Source organism: Aspergillus chevalieri, chromosome 1 (assembly GCF_016861735.1).
Source record: "Aspergillus chevalieri M1 DNA, chromosome 1, nearly complete sequence".
NCBI classification, from domain to species: domain Eukaryota; kingdom Fungi; phylum Ascomycota; class Eurotiomycetes; order Eurotiales; family Aspergillaceae; genus Aspergillus; species Aspergillus chevalieri.
This window is the reverse complement of record NC_057362.1, coordinates 607,475-629,109: the sequence shown is the minus strand read 5'-3', so window position 1 is coordinate 629,109 and position 21,635 is coordinate 607,475. Positions and strand designations below refer to the sequence as shown.

At 49.1% G+C, this 21,635-nt stretch overlaps 5 protein-coding genes across 5 annotated transcripts; 4 read left to right on the top strand and 1 right to left on the bottom strand.

Annotated features, from left to right (window-relative positions):
• Positions 1–2,096: 2,096 nt before the first annotated feature.
• Positions 2,097–4,091, top strand: TFB1 (TFIIH subunit TFB1 family protein; the record flags this gene model as incomplete). The annotated part of the gene is made up of 2 exons (XM_043276743.1): positions 2,097–2,238; positions 2,311–4,091. 2 exons carry the CDS (start codon positions 2,097–2,099, stop codon positions 4,089–4,091), a joined length of 1,923 nt encoding a protein of 640 aa, XP_043131330.1.
• A 649-nt stretch (positions 4,092–4,740) lies between these two features.
• On the top strand, positions 4,741–5,630 carry dscB (the record flags this gene model as incomplete). The annotated part of the gene is made up of 2 exons (XM_043276731.1): positions 4,741–5,007; positions 5,076–5,630. The coding sequence occupies 2 exons, from the start codon at positions 4,741–4,743 to the stop codon at positions 5,628–5,630; spliced, it is 822 nt and encodes a 273-aa protein (XP_043131329.1).
• Positions 5,631–6,000: 370 nt separating this feature from the next.
• ACHE_10208S (putative PHD finger domain protein (Ing1)) lies at positions 6,001–8,153 on the bottom strand (the record flags this gene model as incomplete). The annotated part of the gene is made up of 4 exons (XM_043276720.1): positions 6,001–6,059; positions 6,123–6,955; positions 7,004–7,683; positions 7,758–8,153. The coding sequence occupies 4 exons, from the start codon at positions 8,151–8,153 to the stop codon at positions 6,001–6,003; spliced, it is 1,968 nt and encodes a 655-aa protein (XP_043131328.1).
• An 8,358-nt stretch (positions 8,154–16,511) lies between these two features.
• ACHE_10207A (putative aminotransferase) lies at positions 16,512–17,807 on the top strand (the record flags this gene model as incomplete). Its single annotated transcript, XM_043276709.1, has 1 exon — positions 16,512–17,807. The coding sequence occupies one exon, from the start codon at positions 16,512–16,514 to the stop codon at positions 17,805–17,807; it is 1,296 nt and encodes a 431-aa protein (XP_043131327.1).
• Positions 17,808–20,877: 3,070 nt separating this feature from the next.
• Positions 20,878–21,170, top strand: ACHE_10206A (uncharacterized protein; the record flags this gene model as incomplete). Its single annotated transcript, XM_043276698.1, has 2 exons — positions 20,878–20,972; positions 21,059–21,170. The coding sequence occupies 2 exons, from the start codon at positions 20,878–20,880 to the stop codon at positions 21,168–21,170; spliced, it is 207 nt and encodes a 68-aa protein (XP_043131326.1).
• Between the last annotated feature and the right edge of the window lie 465 nt (positions 21,171–21,635).

The window sequence follows — 21,635 nt, the reverse complement described above, 5'->3', positions numbered from 1 at the left end:
CTTTTCCTTCGCCTTCGTATTCTCTTCCTCGTTCATCTCACTTTGGATATTGAATTGTCGACTATAATTGACTGAGCTCCCTCCTGAACTGTGGGCAGAAATTTGTGAATTGGTAGGCTAATGCTTTCATTATCACTGACGGTGTTAACTGCCATTATGAACTGACTCATTGCTTCCAGCTACGGTGGGAGGATTTCGCGAGCTTGAAGAGTCTCAGTGCTGCTTATCGTAGGTTGAATGAGATATGTCTGTCCCTGCTCTTTGTCAATTGAATGTGCATGGCGAACATAAGCCCCGGTAAATCCCATAGATCGAAGCGAACCCAAGGCCTCTTTCTTCTGTTCGGGAATTGTGCGTGCATGGGAATTGGGGCTTTCAATTACTGGCGTTAGCATTCTTGAGAAGATCCCCGAACTACTTTTTTTTTTTTTTCCCGTAAGCTCCGGCTTAAAGAAAATTGACATATATACATACACTGACAGCTTCATCAACAAGTTGAAGCACCCGGAGGTCTTGGATGTTAAATGATCTGCTCGTTTGGGCGGCGGTACCCTAATGCCTCTGCGTATCTTGCATGCGACTCCCCTGATTTACCCGAAAGATATGAAGCACTGGTGACAGGCCATGCCACTCTGAGAGGACTCAGGCTGGCTTGGTCGTGTTGTAGTCGCGATCGAGAGAAAGAGTTACAGGAATCACATCTCGTCAAGGCCTCTTCCAATCTGCAAGTCCTCAAATTGAGGCAACAAGAGGATGATCCAGTGCGAGAGCAGCTATATCTAGAGCCAGGGGATCAATTCCCAAAGCCGCGGTGAATACAGCTTTTCAACAAGGTCATACCGCCCGAACAGGTGCCCATTTTTAGCTCTTGTGTTCATGGCAGCATCTCCGTCATCTCGCTCTGTTGAACTAAGATCTTGATGGAATTTTACCCGTCTTTGCCGATGCGGTGACGGCACAAGCACAAGGCCTACTTTAGTCTACCGAGCTACGAGCGTCTCAAGGAGGAGGGCCCAGCAAGTCAGTAGCGGCCGCCAAACGTTTCCTTGAACGCATCACAGGCTTGACCACATTCATTTGTTATCACTTTCCGTTCGACATCCTGGAAACGTTTGCACATTATCATCAGGGTTCACTTAAGCGCCTCCATGTCCAATGTAGGAGATGCGGCAGGCAAATACGACCGAATCGGCGGGAGAGATTGCAATACCCAGGTCTTAGATACCCAGAAAATCCCCATGGCGAAGTGCAATGTATATTCAATAAAATTGATAGAGTTGTTGAGTGGTTTCCTCATCTCAACAGTTTGGGCCTCAACCTGCCACGACAACAGGGGTCGGTCTATCATGCATTGTCTTCATTATCGCGCCTCCAAAAGCTACGTCACTTAGTCTTGAATATCCCCTTGACTCCAGCAGAACTCCGGGCGGTCCGGAATCCTGCTTGGGACATGACCGGTCAGCGTATTCGCCAGTCCGATCCCCAGCCCGGTCCTGAGATTTCCGCCGACTTCTGTAAGGGAATATTCAATTACATGTTTGGGGAGCAGGAGAGATTCCTCTACTGAACGGTAGCTGGAATTTGCGCACCTCTAAGAATGCTGGTCATCAAAGTTGGAGAATGGGAGTCGTTCAACTATTATTCGAATCGTGCAAGCAACAACGAATACATGTGGATCTGTCGCAGGCTCACCCTTCGTTCACCAACCGAGCAGGCGTGGTTCGTGCATGGCAAGGTCTCGCTGGAGGTCCTGGTTGAATGTTCTAGTGAATGAGTAGTTTAATGGATATGCTGACCCAATATGGTTCTAACAAGTGTCGTTGAACTGCGCGATGCTATCAGTAGGGTAAGAAGTAATACTTCGGCCACTACAGAACTCCGATAAGTCACGTGCCCGTCGCTACAAAGATCCACCCAAGCTTCCGCCGCGGCGACATTTTCCAGATCCACGACGCCAACCATCTTCCAAAGCCGCTCGGAAAGGCTCATCTCATCTGCCTCTCGTGCCTCTCTCTTTCCCTTGGGGCTTTTTCCCTCCCGATGGGTGGATCCGTCAACGCCGCCCTGGACAGTGGAAGCCGTCGACTTGAACGACGATGGCACCTCCGAGCGGGTCGGCGACGTACAAGAAGAAAGATGGCACCTTGACCATGTCCCAAGACCACCAGTCGGTCTCGTGGATTCCCGCGGCTGGTGGTGCTTCGGGGACCATTACGTTGCCTGTTGGCCATATCACAAGTACGGACATTCTACGTTTGCTTCAAAGAGGAATGAATCCCTTCGAAGGCGAACAAAGCTGACTCTTGCTAGATCTGCAACAGACGCCCGCGAGTAATCCCAAAGTCATGCTGAAGATCTTCGTGCAGCCTCCGAACGCCAGCGTCCCCGAACAATACGTATTTTCCTTCACAGCCGGCGCCAACGCGCGCCCCGAGGCTGACGCCATCAAAGACGCCCTCAGCTCCGCCATCCAAGCCACAAAAACCGCTCCGCAGCCTTCAGGTAGCACACCCACACCCACCCCCGGAGGAACTCCCGCACCACCACCCCGCGATGGCAGCATGTCCGCGGCCATGGCCATGGCGAACGCCGTCTCAGCAGGGACGGGTCGCAACGCCTGGGACGACGACAACCGTCTCAAAGCTGACGCAGAGCTACAGCAGTCGCTGTTACGAGCGGACCCGAATCTCAAGCGGATGTTCTTTGAATCGCTCGACACGAAGCCCGAGTCGTTGACGACGGGCCAGTTTGCGTCGCAGTTCTGGTCGACGCGGTTGCATTTGCTGCGGGCGCATGCGATCGAGCGGGGGCAGCTGCGGGGGTCGTACAATGTGCTTTCAACGCTGAAGCCGCGGACGGAGGAGAATGTGACAAAGCTGAATATTAGCAAGGAGCAGATTCAGTTGATTTTCAGTCAGCATCCGCTTGTGAAGCGGGTGTATGATGAGAATGTGCCCAAGTTGACGGAGCAGCAGTTTTGGTCGAGGTTTTTTCAGAGTCGGTTGTTTAAGAAGTTGCGTGGGGAGCGGGTTTCTGAGAATGATGCTACGGATGCTGTTCTGGACAAGTATCTTTTGGAAGATGAGAATGTTGGGCAGCGCGATGCGCATGTTCCTCAGTTTTTGAATTTGGCGGGTAACGAGGTGAATCATAGCCAGCGACGGGGTAACCGACCGGATTTGGATATGAGACCGTCAGGTGTGGACAAGGTGCCTATTATCCGGACACTGAACAGTCTGAGTGAGAAGATTATGGCTGGTGTTGCGCCGGCAGATCGAGATCCTACGGCCCCGGTAGGCATGGACGAAGAGACGTATAATGAGTTACAGCTACGAGATCTACAAGGCGACGAGGAGCAGGGCCGTGTCTTGTTGAACGTCCGGGACCAAAGCCGGTTCTTCACGCAAGCCAAGGACGCAGCAGAAGAGCAGAGCCGGTTGATCTCACAGCAAGATCCTGAAAAAGTACTCGGCGGTCTCCGCACGCAACTCCAGCAACAACTACCAGACGACGGCACCGCACAACTAGGCCGCCTAGTCCAACCAGACGAGGACGAGGACGAAGACGAAACCCGCTCCCGCCAACAAGTCGGCTCCAAGCCCAACCTCCACCAAGCCTCCGCCCAAATCCTCAGCGCAATCCGCGACCGCCGCGCCCAAACCGAAAGCTCCTCCACAGAAGGCACGTACGGCCTCACACCCCCACTCTATGACCGCCTAACCCTCACCCACGCCACAAGCACCGAGTTCCTGCACCAGTTCTGGCAAGCCTTCCTATCCGGCAACGCAGACCGCGCGGGAGAAGTCGCCTCGCTGGTGGAATCGCTCAACCGCGCACTGCAGCGGATCAAGGCCGTCGCTGCGGACGCGGAAGCTGATCGACAGAAGGAGGTTGAGCGATGGAAGCAGCATGCGAGAGATATGCTGGAGAAGACGGGAAGGAAGAAGAGGTTGAATCTGGCGGGTGTTGCGGGTGGGGAGAAGGTGGTGAATCAGTTGTTGGGGCCGACGATTAGAGCGTTGGAGATGGCTTTGGGGAAGTACAAGGAGGCGTTGGCGGAGGAGATGAAGGATGCGCCCGCGCCTGCATAGTTAGATACATACACGCATTCATAATAATACTTTGTTGTCTGTATTCCATTTCTGTACTCCGCCAAACAAACAAAGATATACCCTGTAGCGCAAATACATACACCCAAACAAGTCCATGAATCGAAACTCAATCTCAAGTCTCTTCAAACGAAGTGCCCCGACATCAACCTCGGCCAACTCAACAATCACCTCCGTGGTGGGCCTGTCAATGCGAAAAACCTCCCCCGCAAACCGCTCAAAATTGTAGAATCAGAAGCAAAATAACACTCGATTCCGTGATCTTCATGGCAGAACGAAGAATCACGAATCACGAATCCACAAATGTCGCCCATTAGTCCACGGCTCCTCTTGATCATCTGCAATGCTGTGGTGGACAATCCATGAACATGATCTCCCCTGGCCCGGTCCTGGAGATGGAGAGAGGGTCGGATATATTTAATGAATCATTACCAGGGGTAACTATTAGATAGCCTAATGTACTCCGTACTGTACGTACGTTTGCACCCATGTTTCCATGCATAAACGCCGCGGCACGTGCACAGTGGACCTCAAGTAGACCACCTCGACCACAACAGAACACCGCACTTGTACATACAACAACCGGCCACGGCCAGGCTTTAATTCCCCCCAGAAAAAAAGACGGACAAAAATGTACACCTCCGGACTAACCAACACCCCCATCACCAAAAACCTGCTAATCTACACAATCGCCTCTTCAATCCTCCTCTCCATCCTCGACTCCAAGCATCTCGCGTCGATCCACGTCTCGCCGCATCTCTGGCAGTACGGGCAATTCTGGCGTGCGGCAGTATGGCAGGTCGCTGGCTTTGCGAACTCGACGGAGGCGCTTTTTGCCGCGGTTCTGGTGTATCATCTGCGTGTTGTTGAGAGAGGGTGGGGGAGACGCAAGCTACTGGTACGTATATGTCAATGGCGGTGATATATATGGTTAAGATGCTAAATGTATGCAACGCAATGCGACAGTCCTTCATCATCTCGACACTACCATATACAACCCTACTGCCGCCTCTCCTCCTAGCCCTCGTCATCCGCCCTTTATCTTTCAACATGATAAACTACCTCCCCTCTGGTCCCGTCTCAACCCTCTTCGCCCTCCTCGCCCAATACCACGCCCTAATCCCCCACACCTACCGTTACCGCATCGGCACCTCCACCACCACAACCGAATCACCAAGCAAAGGGATAACCCTCCTCCTCTCCAACAAAACCACAACGTATCTCCTCGCCTTACAGCTCGCGCTCTCCCAGTTTCCGTATATGCTCCTCCCGTCTGTCACGGGGTGGTTTGTGGGGCTTGCATGGCGCGCGGAGGTACTCCCTGGCGTTAGTGTGAATTGGAGGGTTCCAGCTTGGGCTGTTGGGGAGAGGGAAAGGGTTAGTAGGAGGGGGGAGGAGGGGAGATTTGAGGATTTGAGGAGGAGGTTAGAGGGGGAGGTTGCTGCTGCTGGGGCTGCTTCGGGGGTGGCGAGTGAGAATGGGGATGGTGAGCGCAGACAGAGGCAGAGGGGTAGTCAATGATTCTAATGTAATTGGGTTAGCATCTGGCTATGTGTGTACTTTTATTAGCAGTGTGATTATTTTGGTGGCTGTATACTTGTTTAGCCTGTCAGACACTAAAGGGAATGCCTATTCAGCAATTGGTCCTGTAGCTCAGTCGGTTAGAGCGTGGTGCTAATAACGCCAAGGTCGCGAGTTCGACCCTCGTCGGGACCATTTTTTTGCATTTCATCTTTCTGTCTTTCAAGACAGAAAACACTTTTTCTTTTCTTCTTTTCTTATTTTCACTATCTCTGCGCTGAAATTTATGTTGAAATAGCAATATTCATATAACATTCCGAAATGTACATAAATCAGTCTATCAATATATTGTACCCTACCTGTACGACAACTACCTCCCGCTCCGACTCCGCCGCATGCTATCCTTGCATTCGTTGCAGTACCATTTGACTGGTACCGTTAGCCCACATCCATACAGACACGCAATTGTTACAAGCAAAGGGACTGGCTTACCGTTCTTCCCAGGAGGCTTTGTCATCCCAACACACGACAAATGGAACCACTCCCGCGGACAAGCATCATTATCGCACGCAACCATCTCTCCAAAGCTAACTTCGTTACAGTAGCAATACCGCGGCTCGCCTTCTTCGTCTTCATCGTCGCCCTCGTGCATCGATTCTTCTTCCTCAGATGGCGGAGGCGGTACAACTGCTGCGCCCCCGTTCTTCTTGTGGGACCGTTTGGCGGAAGTAGTGGGTGCAGGGTTTGTACTTCGAGTAGGTCGTACGCGTGGTTGTGCGGGTTCGTAGGATTGGAGGACAGGGGTTGATGTTTTGGAGGATCGGCCTTTGGATCCGGAGTTGGACTGGGGCGGAGCTGGCGACTCGCCTGTTTCCACTGATTCCGCAGGCCTGTCTGAGTCCTCGCGCTTGGTACCTGATACTGGCATCCTGGACGTAGTGCCATTGCCCGCGTCACACTCTGTCTCTCTGCGTTGTACATCCGCACCAACAAGTCCAGGAACAACAGGATCCATCTTGGCAGGTGTATCCCTGGAGCTTGGTTTGGCTTCGATGCCTTTATCTACGGCGAGGCCCGCGTTAGAAAGGGCAAGTTCCAGGGTTGGTCCAGGTCCAGGGAACGTACTGTCAGTCACACGGTTTGATGTGGCAGATGATGGTCTATTCCGTCCATTGACAGACTGCGCACCGTTTTGTGGTGCACGTGAGGATTGTGGTCGACTCGTAGTAGATACAGGACTCGTCTTTCGTGGCGCATTGAAGGTCCCGATGACGGGGGGTGGTTCTAATATAGGAGATTCGGCCGCGGTGATACCAGTAGTGTTCCTGCGACACGTTATTGAATGAAAAGGTGATAGTGGACAAAGAACGTACCTCTTGCGTGCTGCGGCCGTACCTGAGTTAGGAGCTCGCGATCTCTTCTTGGCAAGATCTTGAGCGTCCTTAGAACCGGCTCGCCCAGCAGTGCTACCGGCACCGCTCGCCGTTCGTTCCATTGGAGTACTGGATTCTGCAGGTGTTGGCCGTTCAACCTTCCGACGCTTCGTGGTCGCCGTACTACCGGAGACCGCATTATCTGCCGCATGCTCCCCTGTCGCAGCGCCACTTCGCGCCTTGCTACTATGTCCCTTGCGAGAACCAGAACGGGTGTCATCAAACTCAGAATCCGCGTGACCGCGGCGATGCTTGCGTGCCAGGACTGCTTCCCGTCTTGCCTCACTCCGGGAGAAAGCTTCTGCCTCCGCCAATTCTTTAGCTGCCGCTACTTCGCGACGAGGACGTTCATTGGTAGTGGTCTTTGTAGCGGTATTGCGATTCGAGTAGGCCCAGTGGGTGAGGCTGCCCAGGCGAGACTCATCGCTGATCTCACCCGCGATGAACGGGAAGACTGTGTCAAGACGCGCGACCTGACGATCCAGCTCGTCGTTGGCGTTGGAAATCACATGGTTCTTTTCATCTGCGGTCATCATCAGGTCCGAAAGGGTGTGTCGTACGCGATCAAAAAGGAGACGACGATTTTTGCTTTCCGGCGACTCAGGTGGTTGCGAGGGATCCTGTAGATGCGACTTCTATCAGTTCCATTTTTTTTATCGATATTTTTCTCCTGTAGTGTATAATAGAGATCTACCTGACGCATAACATCCTCGCGGATCACACCCGCGACGATAGGCGCCGGATTGGGAGGATGCTGCACAGCCTGGGACTCCGAAGAGACCTTGAGCAGCTGCAGAAGATTCTCTTCTAGAGCCCATGCCTTCGCATCCACCTCTTTCAGCAACGAATTATGACGCCGGAATTCTCGCGGGAGCGCCGTGATGGCGTCGGTGAAATGGGTGAGAGCAGGATAAAACCCGTGTGGAATGGTGGGCGTCGGAGGAGCGTCACTCATCGAGCCATGACCGTACGCAAACGAGGAGCGGCCAAGAGTCTTGGAGGTTCGCGATGGATTCGTTCGTGTCTGGCGTGCCGATTGACGAGCACTTTGGCTCTGAGGGTTGACGACTGAAGAGATCGCAGCCGACATGGCGAGGAAATTTGACAAGCCAGGATCGAACCTGGCTCGCTACAGACTGTAGAATCAGGAAGGGGTAAAGAGCGAAAAGCTGAGGTAAGCTTGAGAGTATGCTGCAAGACAAGAAAAACGAGAGTAGTTGAGAGAATAAGCATGAGATGAAGCTGAGGAGAAGATACAGTGCGGAGAGAAGAGTCACTTTCCCCTTTGGGATATCAGGTGATATCTTGGTGCTTTTGGTGTGTGATGGATGGTTGATTGGTTGGTGGCCTATCGGCTAAGGCTAACTATAACTACCGGGCAGAAAGCGAGGGCGGTGAGGCACGTGACCCGCTGGGTACTAACACCCCCCCTCGAACGAGCTGAAGCCCGGATCAAAAGCTCTAAATACATAGATGATCGCATACAAAATCAAGCAGATCAACAGAAAACCAAATAACTGACAAAATAGTCGGCCAATAACAGACTCGCTGAAATACCGTGTCAAGAAAATCGAGGATACGTAAAGTTGTTGCTTGCCCATCCTCGAGCACTTCGATCTTTCCTTCATCTATTCTCCATCCGAAGTAGGATGTAGATGAATGCGATCCATATTGATGAGGTGAAGGAAATGTCTATGCTTTGGTGTGCTCTGGATCTTGGTAAGTCCATCAGCTGGATTATCCTGGGATCGTATTCCCTCGACGCTAACCAGGGCCAATGATTGTAGTTCCCGTATATGATGATAGCGTACATCAATGTGTTTCGACCGCTTCGTTCCCTCTGTTGACGCCAACGCCTGGGCGCCTTCGCTATCCGTGTGGAGGAGGATAGGTGGGGATTCTGGGGTAGCCACGTCCATTTCAATACACACGCGGCGAAGCCATAAAGCTTCTTTTGATGCCTCTGATATTGCCATATACTCGGCTTCATTGCTGCTCGTCGCAACGCATGTCTGGCGCTTTGATTGCCAGGATATAGGGGATCCTTCGTACAGGAAGATATACCCCCCAATTGACTTCCGGCCTGAGTTAGGACCAGCCCAGTTAGAGTCCGAGTAACCGATTGGCAAGCAGTTAGTTGTTGATGATGTTGAGGCAGGGCCATAGGTAAGGCCATCATTCATTGTCCCCTTGAGGTAACGCATGATGTGTAAGAGGCCGTTCCAGCATTTCTTCGTTGGTGCAGTGTTGAAGCGGGCTAATGTTCCTGCCGCTTCAGATATATCAGGGCGAGTTTTAACTGCAAGCCATTGCAGTTTACCGGTTCCCCGTTGGTATTCACGGGTGATTATGGATCTATCAGGCTCGTCGTCAACCTCAAATCCTTGGGGTAGAGGTGTTGTTTGATGATTAGCGTTGTCAAGCCCAAATGATTGAATAAGATCCTTGATAAACTCGCGCTGAAGTAAGTTGATATGTCCATTGACGAATTCCACTTCCATGCCAAGGTAGTACGTCATATCGCTAACATCCTTGATTTCCCACTCTTTAGCTAGAGCATCCTTCGTCCATTCAATATCTTCGTCGCGTTCGGCGACGAGCTGAAAATCGTCGACGTGAGTGGTGATATACAGATGTCGACGCTCTTGATGGATGAATAGGCCTGAATCGTACGAACATGTACGAAAGCCTAGGCGATGAAGTGCAGCGGTAAGAGTATCATACCAGATACGTGCGGCCGGAGTCAGGCCATATATCGATTTCTTCAACCGCCATACCAGACCTTCGCCTTGCTCAAACCCATATGGTTGCCGCATATAGATCTCATCTATCAGATTGCCATTCAAAAAGGCTACAGCGACATCGAGTTTTCGCAATCTCCATCCGAATGCAGCGGCTAAAGCAAAAAGTAGCCGGGTAACCGCTGTGGATACCACTGGGGCATATTTGCAGTAGTCATACTGCATATCATCTTTCTCAACCAGGTTACCAAGTATTACCCATCGGGCCTTATAGGACCGTTCATCGTCAGGTGGGTAGTCCTCCTTACTATCATACACCCATTTTCCCGGAAAAATCCGCTTTCCTTTTGGGACATCGCTAATTCGTACCAGCTCAAATATCTCTTTGCTCTGCAGTTTGGAGAATTCACGCTGCATGGCCTTAAGCCATTTATCCTTATCCTTTCGCTCCAAGGCGCGTCTCATAGTTCTCGGGATATCACGAGAAGTGGCGCCGGCGACATAGGCTATGAAGCCTTTGGCAGGACGTATCATGATGCCGTCATTGGGTGGATTGTCGTCTGAATAAGGTCGGGTTGGAGGAGTTGTCTCATTGGTCGAGGAAGCGAGTGAGGTAGGTTGGGGAGTGAATGTTGGATCAGTAAGTGAGATATCCCCTTCATCTACCTTTCCATTTGTAACATGGATTATCGAATCCTTGTCAGTATTCCATACTAACTGATTTGTACTTGATAGATTGGCCAAAAGTAGGCCATATGCTCCGCGTGTATCCATCTTGTCAGTTGGTTTCTCAGTACCATGACGATGATACCATATCTTCGCCCCGAATGGGCGATAATAGGAGATATCCATTGGACGGTTCTCCCACGCCTCAGCGGGTATGTAAAAGGGAGATTTCTTGATATTTTCATTCAAGATATTGCCGTCCGGGGTCGGATCGTTAAAAAGAGGTGTTGAGGTGGGCAAATAATTGGCCTTTTGGGTGGTATCCATCAAGGCCTCTAGCCAAAATCGGCGAGGTAGGCTGGAGGCGTATAAAACTGCCCTTGTTCTTTCCAAAATGATCCGAATTCCTCTCTCGCTGACACCATTTTGCCAGGGTGAGTATGGAGCTGATGGCTCTGTCTTTATGCCTGCCCATTCACGTGGATTCTTGAAGAACTCGCCATCACCGCGCAGGTAGGCTGTTTCGTAACCAAGACGTCGAAGAAAATCCATATGGTTACAGATGTGGTGATTGGGATTCGCACGATTCTCCAAAAGGATAGTCCATCTCATCCGCGTCGCGTCATCGGTTAAAATCATGACATATTTGTATTTGCCATTTGCTGGCGGAACGTCGTCATCTGATGGCAGGCCCAGAGTTTGTCCGCCTCCAAAGATATCAACATGTAGTCGTCGACCGGGGCGTGTGGCCCTAGGGGTAGGACCATTACCCAAACGTCGGGTGGTCTTCGCTCGTCGACAAAAATCACAGGTAGGGAGAAGCTTCTTCCCTTGAATATTGATTCGTCCAACTCGGTGGAGGTATTGCAAATCATGCTGATTCATATGAGATAGGCGATGATGCCATGTCTCAATAGATGCTGGTGGTGGCCGGTTTGGCGTCAAATTACGCGCTTTATTTTCCAGCCGGTCATTTGCATCATTTACAACATTTATCACTCCTTTCTCACTCTCTAGACTATCAAACATGCCTCCAGCTGTTGTCCGAGAAATAAGAAAAGATGATGATTTATCAGGGGTGGTTATCCGGAAACGGTAAGGCTTATCGTCAGTTAATTTGATATGAAAGCCTTGGTCTTCAAGCTGGTTGAAGGATAATAAGCGAGTATGCAAAGTAGGGACATGTCGGGTGTTCTTCAACTCTACCATGCGTTCTCCAATTGGTAGATAAATAGACCCAACTCCTTCAACACGGTGAGTGCTGCCATTAGGTAGCTCAACAGATGATGCCACAGACAATGGCATATAACTGGCAAATACGGCCCTATCACTGTGAATAGTCCATGTGGCTCCAGTATCAAATATCCAATCATCCGATCGCTTTGTTGAACGGACTAGATTGACAACACCAGTTGTGCCTGTAATAGGCTTTGATTGATTATCCTCATTAGGGGACGTGTCATTGGATGGAGGGTTCTCCTTTTCCTTTGGTGGACGGAGTTCTGGGTGTAGTACCCAGCAGCGTTCGACTTTATGATATCCTCGTTTGCAATGAGGACAAAGTTTCGATGTCTTTGATTGGTTGCTGGATGGTTTCTGGGGTGAAGAAGGGTCTGATGAAGCGCCTGTGCTGGGCTGACTCTTCTTGTTCCCCCCCTTGGATGGTTGATTATCTGGTTGGGGTATGTGGCCCCAGGGTTCCTGTCGATAAATTGTGTACGACAGTGGTCTGTAATGGCCGGGTGCGGATGGTGTACGACTCTCCAATTGGTCGATGATCGCGGCCATATCCATCTCATGCAACTGATTCTTTTTCGATAACATGAAAAGATGATCCAGTTGGGTACGCATGAATGAACGCTGATATTCACCCAATAGGACTATGCCAATATCATGGCATATTTCTGAAATTGAATACTCCTGGCGCTCTAACTCAGCAGATATCCTCTGCCATTGTCGCATCATCGCGATATAATCGCCTTGCGGCTTCAAATTCAGGAGTGTCTTCACCAAAAGAAGGCGTTTTTCGGCAGGTGATATGCCGTAGATCGTGTCCAATTTGGACAGAATATCGGACGGTGGCTGTGTATGGTCTGTTTGGACCTGATAGGCGATATCTGGCGTCAAACGGTCTAATATCCGTGTATATAATAGCCGTCTGGAGGTATCAAATCGGGTCCGCTGAAGGGGAGTCGCCTTCAGTACGGAGTCCGGTCGGAGTAGGATGTCTCGGGCATCCAAATAGTCAGCATCAAGCAATATGCCTTTTCGCCAGTCGGAATAATTATCTCGTCCGTGCAATTTCTTGGTCTCTCGCCAGTGTGTCTGGGCGAGCTGTGTCAAACGGCGTTCCTCCCTATCCAGCGTTGATTGACCATCCGATCGCTCAAACATTTTGGACAGCTGATCAACTAGGCGGGAGTCTATAGAGGATGTGGTGGCATTCATCTGTGCCTTGCGGAGCTCTAACATCTCCTCATCCTTCTGCTCAAGTCTGCGCCATAGTTCTGCAATGAGCTCATGGCTAGACCTCTTAGCAGGTCGTCGTTCTTGCGTGGACTGTTCACGTCTTTCGGATGCTTGAGGCCTCTCTGGGGCCTTTGCCCGTTGAAAATCTTGTTCTTGAGGCTGGGGGCTTGATTGGTCCCCCCCTCGAATCGGTGTCGATGGTTCCTCAGAGCGTTCGCCCTGAGTATCCTCTTCAATCGGGAATACACCTGGGGTAGGCGCTGTTTGATCGTCAATATCCATCGAATCTGCCTGTTGATGGCTGGTGGACTGGACGGTTTGAGGGGTAGGCACCTGGGTAACCGGCGCCATCTTGGTCTTCTGGGAAGACATATCGATGCAGAAAGCAGTGAAATCGACTGCTATATGATTTAATCTGCGTTGACGGTGTAGTCGATTCAAATCGATTGGTATCGGGCGATTCGAGATGTATGTGAAGTATACCGATGAAAACGTTTTTCGGGGTCAAAATCGAGCGTACGATAGCAATTGATCCTTATAGGCAAATAGCACAGTCTGATAAGCCAAATAAGAATAATTCACTAAAGGAACCAACACGTATATCAGATAGATAATATCGCTCTTCTCTTTTTCGAGCAAGAGGGCTCATAACCTTTTGGTGTGTGATGGATGGTTGATTGGTTGGTGGCCTATCGGCTAAGGCTAACTATAACTACCGGGCAGAAAGCGAGGGCGGTGAGGCACGTGACCCGCTGGGTACTAACAGGTGCCTTGAAAAAGGGGCAAATAATCCGCTGAGAAAGTAAGTTAACTAGTTATTCTATAGTGACGTCATTTATCAAGCTGTACGTCCTACCAGCTGTACTAGTACGATTATTGAGTGCTATAAAACTGTCGATGAATTGACTATCTGCTTTTGTAGCAACATCCAGCATGTCTAAGGACCCAACGATCTCTTTCGGAGGGCGCTGGAGACTGATGATATTTCCATCCCGGTCATGGTGATACAGGGTACCCCTGTTGGTGGATGTTCACATGACAAGAGAAGGTTGCTATGCTTTGCTGTACAATATACTTAACTGCGTTTTCTATTAGCTTACTGTGTTCAAGATTCCAACTTCCCATCCACATCATGGCGTTGTCTGAGCTCCCCAACGAGCTAATCCTCTATACCGCCAGCTTGTTCGAATATGATGAGCATATCAATGCTCTCATCCAGACAAACAGGCGGATTCCATCCCTGCTGAATCCCTAACAGTATAAGCACAATCTCCGACATTATAAGGCCACAGCCCTGACATGAGCGGCTCGCAAGGGCATGGCTTCGACTTTTCAGACGATGCTTGACGCGGGAACTTCGCCAGGGAACACTTACCATGAAATACCGTGCGAACATGTCTTGGTGCACTTTGGACCCATAATCCACTGCGAATCTTGGTCATATATGCAATGAAAAAAGGGCTTATAGAACTGGCAACCGTCAACGAGGGCCAAGCAATTGCGAGATTTTACTCAGAGTACTTCACCGGCCATTGTTAATAAGACAAGCCAGGTTCATCATTATTACAGTGATTATTTTCAAAGTACATCCCTTCATGAGGCAGCTTACGATGGTAACTCATCAGCGGTCCAGTTCTTACTCCGTGCTGGCGCGAATTCGAACTTGACTGACGAGGAAGGGTACGCCTCACTGAATCATCCCATAATGGATCGAGATAATGATATCGAAGTTGCTCGCCTTTTGGTTAATTACGAAGCTTCTCCTTTTCGAGGAGGATTGACGGATCGCAACCGCTGCGTGACATTTACGGGGAGGCGAACCAAAAGAAATACGAAGTGGTAAAGCTCTTATTACAATACATTGAGAATATATGACCGGCGATGATAGTGATAGTGATCGGAATGTACTTTAAGTTATAGCAGCAGAGTGCACTGCTACTTTCAAACTGATCCTTGACAGAGAAGCCCATGGTGATGCAAAATCTTGGGTCTCCCTTCGAAATATCTACACTGGGTTCGCTTCTGCACGTGCGGAAGCTGCACATGAAGGCAATAAGGATATGGTCTACTTCTTCTCGATCATGGCTTTGATCCTTGGCCGGAACCCTTGAGAACTGTTACGAGCGGGACCTACAGCTCCTCAAGGAAATACTGTGGAAAGGTCACAAAGAGATTGTGAAGGTGCTTATTGACAAGAGCCTTACCCTTGAGAAACTATATCATGAACTTTGGGGATCAGGCCTTATCTCTGCATACGCAGTTTTCGCCGATATTCCACCTCTTGTCTGAAAAAGGCATGTTCGACAAACCTAAACTTGGAGCCAAGGAGGTAAAACGAGCTGTGAGACCAGGGAATATCACATCAATCCAGTTATTGCTGCATCATGGCGTCCCGTTGATCAATTCACATGAGATTTTGGAAGATGCAGCAGACGGAGGACCAGACATGTTCAATTTTCTACGGGCAGAGGGTGCAATTTCCAATCTCGCTGAGGATTAGTTAGAGTCTATGCTCCTGCTTGGCTTATGTGCTATCAATCCGGCGATGGTAGAGCATCTCCTTGACCAAGGCTGTGTTCCACGCCGCCTAATAGCCGAGCATAAGCTACAACCTAAGATGTTACGCTCTGATGACAGAAAATGGCATTATGACGGAAGGGCAACGAAGGGTGATTGGATCCCTTCTTGAGCGAGGTGCCAATCTCTTCTCCAGAGAGTAGCCCATGTGCTAGACAAGTACTGGGGAAATGTGGTAATTACAATGATAAAGATGTCATTCGCCTTATGTTGCAGGGGATGTATGCTTGTAGGGAATCTTGAGAAGCTCCGGAGCAGGCCTTACGCATCATTAATAGATTACCAGATTAGGATTTCCTTCTACCAGGATGATTGTTAGTAAAATTTGCGGAGGACTTTTACCGGCGACAGAAATGTCCTGTTTCGTGAAGGATTGGTCAGCACAAGTTTGTCATTGCTCTACCATTTATTTTTCGGTTATAATGCGTATTGGGATTGTTTACTAGCCATATATCATCCACTCAAATCATTTTCAATATATTAGTGAGCTGTCGTAAGGTAAACTCCAGCGTTACAAAAAGAGCCACATGTATGCCTTCCGCGAGAAGGTAGACACTAATATAATCAGATACATTGACAGCTTGAACAATTTGCTTCAATCCATACGTACCAGTAGCATAGACTGTATCTGATAGTTAAAAGTAACGTGCTTACTAGTTATGATTCTCCTATTCCTTGTAGTGAATGCCACAAAAGAGTAGGCGTGGGTTGACCCCAGTCACATGATCCAAGGGCAACTTACCTTCTCAACTCACCAATAGCGTCCATCATAAAGTCATTGTATGATACAACAAAGAAAATTCCTCATAGTCAGTCAGATGTTCCGAGAAAGTAAGCAGTGGATCGGCTTCGGGCAATTAGGGTTGCCGAGACTCCACCGTACCACCGTTGATATCCGAATTTGATAAGCCGATCTTACCCTGCCCCGCTGTGACTCGGCTTAATCTCACCTCCTCCATCTCGTCTCTACTGCTTCTACCAACAAACAGTACAATATGACTGAGTCAAACATATCGCAGCGAGCCGGCCAGGCCGCCGAATCAGCAAAACAAGTCCCGTGGGATGTTATGTCCGATACATGGTCTCCCACCACAAACCCCAACGGCTATGTCAACGTCGGCGTCGCGGAGAACATGCTGATGCATGATACACTGCTGGAGTATATCAACACAAAACTTAGTCTGCCGGCTAAATACCTCACTTACAACGATGGCGCGACGGGGTCAGATCGGCTCCGACGGGCTATCGCGGGTTTCCTGAATAAGCATTTTCAACCGGCCCATCCTGTGGTTAGCGATCATCTAGCTGTGACGAATGGTGTTTCCTCGGCTATTGAGCATGTCTCATGGGCATTTGCGGATCCGGGCGAGGGAATTCTCCTGGGAAGACCGTACTACGGTACATTTATCCCTGACATGTCGCTCCGGCCAAGTACGGCTGTTATACCCGTTGAGTTTCAAGACTGCGACCCCTTCAGCCTCGAAGCTGTGGATCGATACGAGCAAGCATTGCTCAACTTCCAGAATAAGTCCGGTCGACGAGTTCGCGCGCTGATGCTCTGTCATCCGCATAACCCGCTCGGACGCTGCTACCCCCGCGAGACATTGATTAAGCTGATGCGGCTATGTCAAAAGTATCAGATGCATTTTGTCAGCGATGAGATCTATGCGCTTTCCATGTGGGAAAATACAGTCGACGAGTTGAAGATTCCTCCCGTGCGGTTCGAGTCTGCTCTTTCGATTGACGCTACCGGCATCATCAACCCGGGCCTTGTGCATGTGTTGTGGGGCATGAGCAAGGACTTTGGAGCGAATGGCTTGCGATTGGGCGTGATTATCTCACAGAACAATGCGGACCTTCACATGGCACTAAAGGGTGTAACGTTGTACAGCTATTCCTCCTCTGTCTCGGACCACCTTGCTTCCATTATCTTAGAAGACCATGACTTCACTGGCCGCTACATCCAGCAAAATCGACAGAAACTCTCCGAATCATACGCATTCGCTGTCCAACTACTCAAAAGCAATGGCATCGAGCACGCTGCCGGTGGAAACGCCGCTTTCTTCCTCTGGATTAATCTGGGCCGGAAATATCGCGATGTACACCCGGATGATCCTGAAGACTCCGATGTTAGTGATAAAGTAATGAAAGCTCTTATGAAGAAGAAGGTGTTTGTGTCGAGTGGGGCGTTGTTTGGGTCGGAGCATAGCGGGTGGTTCCGGCTTGTGTTCTCGCAGCCAAGGGAATATATCGAGGAGGCTTTGCGGAGGATTATGTTGGCTATGGAATGATTTTTCTTTTGGGTTTGTTACTGTACAGACTACGGAATGATACATTGCACATAATGTGAATATGTAGCTACGTGCTTGACATTTCATCACGGAGGTTCACAACAGTAAAGGATTCCTAGAAATCCTGGTTCTCGTCAGGACTAACTTTAAACTAAATCCTATGAGACTGAACGTAGCAAGGGCGAATCTAAGCATATCGTTGGCTGTAAAGAATGTCTGAAGGGAAATCCGTGGTTGGCTAAGCTCAGCCAGATGCAATCGGCCGGGATGAGACAAAAACCAAGTCCCCGTTCTCCACGGCTAAGAGTCTTGCCACAGCGCCCTCAACATTAGGATTCCCAGGCTATGCTTGGTTAGTTACTGTCTGATAAAGGCTCTTCATTTCACTGTAGCGGGACAACCAAGGCTCAAAGAACAAGAAGTGGATAAAGTTCTAACTGGTAAATTATTGGTACTGGCGTTACAAATAATATATTTATGGGGTTCAGAAGATTGCGAAATGCCTGTATAATGATGGGCTATACAATGACGCAGAAGAGCTATTTGTACAGGTGACAGAGATGTGGAAGCAAGTGTTGGGGCCAACGCATCCCAAAATTCTAACCAGGATGGCCAATTTGGTATCAACATACTGGAATCAAGGACGATGAGAGGAAGGTGAAGAGCTGGTGATGCAGGTAATGAATATCCGCAGCCAAGTGCTGGGGCCAGACCATCCTAACCAACATTGGGAGCGGCGAACGCATTTCCAGAACACCGATACCGACATATTCCATCAACAACCTCAAAAAAAATATTCCCACCAATACACTGTTCATCCATCCTATCGTATATTGACCATCGGTAATCAGACAGGGAAGGATTATTTCCTACCTCTGCAAATACTTTCTTCACCATGTTGAGGGGCCACCAGTACCTTAGCAAGTGCCTCTTCCTATCATCCCTGAGGTGATCAACGATATTATCCAAGAGCGTGTCCACGAGGTAAAGCCCAAAGGTGTGCCGGGTAGCCCTTGGGAAGAGATTCCAGAATCGCTGTCCAAATTTTTACTAACGCCGTGGAGCAGTTGAGCACAGAAGCGGAATATTGCAAAAAGGGTTGCGCATAATGGGAAGTTCACCAGTAAATCCCTTCGTAACGGTTGTCTTACTCCTGTCCAATGGGTCATTAAATGGCACTGAGTGAACTTGCTCAACATGGGCAACCTGGCCATGACTTGGCTGTCTCAAACGTTAGGTCGATGTAGACTCTGGCCCAAAAGTCATTTGTGGTTTGATAGTGAGAGGAGGTGAGCGTATAAAATAGAGACGTGCTCTTTTAATTGACATCACGCATCGAAACTGTAGATGCCATTGACAGGCCCGTACGCTTGCCTGTACTGGAGGGGTTCTCTCGACTAAGGCCTTGGCCCGTCGCTCTACAAAAATGAGAACTAAAGTTCCCTTTGGGAACTGTACCCAAAAACAGCGGTTGTAGGACCAACTGGCAAAGTTGTTCCAGGAGAGTAATCTTGAAGACCGGAGGATTCAGGTGCCGCAAGGCATTGTATAGGTGCAGCACTGCACAGACATGAAGACCAGGATAAGTACACGTAGTGCTCAAACCAAAGATTGCTAATTTTGAATAATGGAAAATGAGCAAAAATTCATACAAATTCTTCGCACGTGAACGAGGTTACAAGGAGGAAGACTTCGGTGAAGTGAAATGGATATATTCCTACACTATATCGCCTGCCAATCAACTAACGCCATTGTTAATAAATCAACCGCTCGGGTAGAGTTTTGTATCGAAATTACGAAAAAAGAGCTGGCCAAAAAGTGATCACCAGGACTAATTTAGTTCAAAAATTTTCTGGGATGGCACTTTGACCTCGATAACTTCATTCAAACATTGAGCCCTAGGAACACGGTAGATCTGCCCTGGGGAAAGCCTACTTATAAGATTTTCTTTCGGATGAATAAAAAGGACGACGGCACATGTTGCCAGGTGTCAGAACGTCCACGTAGGTCCTAAGTTATAATCGCAGGTGGCAGTGTTTCCAAACTAGTTTAGTATCACAGATGGTAAATTGTCAGGGACAGACATGTATTACGTCACATATTTTGCAGTAAAAGTATCTAGTCATAAAGTTTCGTTGTTTCGTTAGCACAAGAAGCGTACGTCCGTCGTTTAACTCTCGGTCCTAACCGCTTTCCCACCTGCAGCTTTATATCAGCTTCAAACTGACCAAGAAGCTTAGCGATGTCTGTTTCTTGTAGGTATTTGGAAATATTGACCATAGAACTGACTAGTAAACTCACAGGCGCGGTCAACTGATTGAGCGGAAGATGAAGAGAAGACGATAGAAAAAGGTAGAAAGAAGTAACAAATAGCAAAGGAATGAGGACAGTAAATGCCTTGGTAGATATCTCGATTTGTCGTGACACCGGGAAACCTCGCGCTTATTGAGGCAGCTATACGTCGGTATAACCACTACCGTGCTCTGGTTGGCCCTTGTGGTTCGGGAATTCTTCAACAATGTTCCTGTTTAATTGAAGTGGTGTAAAACATCCACTCCTGTCATTGAGGAGACAAGTTCTGATATGGTATTTATCGCTAATGGACGAGAATCTCTGTTTCCCACGCCCTACTAACCGTTACCTCAAGATATTTTTAGGGCAGCCGCCTCACGTGATCCCACGGGTAAAGGATTATCCGCGGTACCTGAAACAAGGGGCGCATCAGCGATAGCACAGATAACGGCATTTCAGTTGATGCTGAGTTCTCCAAAACAAAAAAATGCGGTTTCCATAGTCTTTCTTTCTCACTTCCATTCAAATCCTATCATTTTGTCGCTCTTTCTTCCTTTCTGTCTACAAGTCGCTCATTTGTTCCCACCCCGTACATCCAGTCAGGGGAACCCCCTATATACAACTCCCTGAAACAATCAACCCCCGGCCTCGCCTCCCCCTTTTGCGTCGCATTGCATCGCATCGCGTTACGTCGCACCCATCGCGTCCGTTCTTTTATACCCCGGATATCCTCATCGCGAAGTCAACTGAATCCAGATCATTTCAAAATAAAAACAAAATGACATCATCGGCATTAACACTATTTCCTCGCGACGGCGAGAAGCCCGTCAGTAACTTCACCAAGAGTGGAGTGCCGGGGATTATTATCGGGGTGTGAGTCTGGGCTCCATACTATTTGGCCGCTTAGGCACTATACCTCAATAGTTCAGTTGCTAATCCACTCTTTTGCTTGGTTATAGAGTCGTCTTTATCGCACTATGCATCTGCTGCTTCTTCCTCTACCGCAATCGACGACGAGATGCCCGCGAAGCCAAGTCGGCTCGGACGTGGAATGATGATGGGTATGCATGAGCGATTCACATTGGGATCGGGGACGGGCTGGTCGTGGTTGCTGTTGGGATTGTGTATTGTCTGGGTATAAAACTGTACTATGATGGTTTTGTTTTTGTGCGTTATTTGATGTCTTTCTGGGCTGTCGCTTGCTTTCATGTTCTGTGTTTGGTGTTCTATTCAATGCGCCTGGAGCGATTATGGCTTCGATACCACTCTCGATGGTCCGGATTTACAGTATTTGAAGAATGAATTGCTATAATGGATCTTAAAGACGATCATCTTCAGCCGTTCGTCGATCGATTTACTTTTCAAGCATTCTGCAGCCTTGTCGTTATTCCTGCACTTGTTGAGTAGCAAAAATGCGCATGTTTCCTGCACACATCTATGAGAACTGTCCTCAAATTTGACAATGGAAAGAAGTCAGTAAGAAAGCGTAAAGTGAATTTGACACTCCATCACTATATCCAGGTTTTGAAAGCTAAT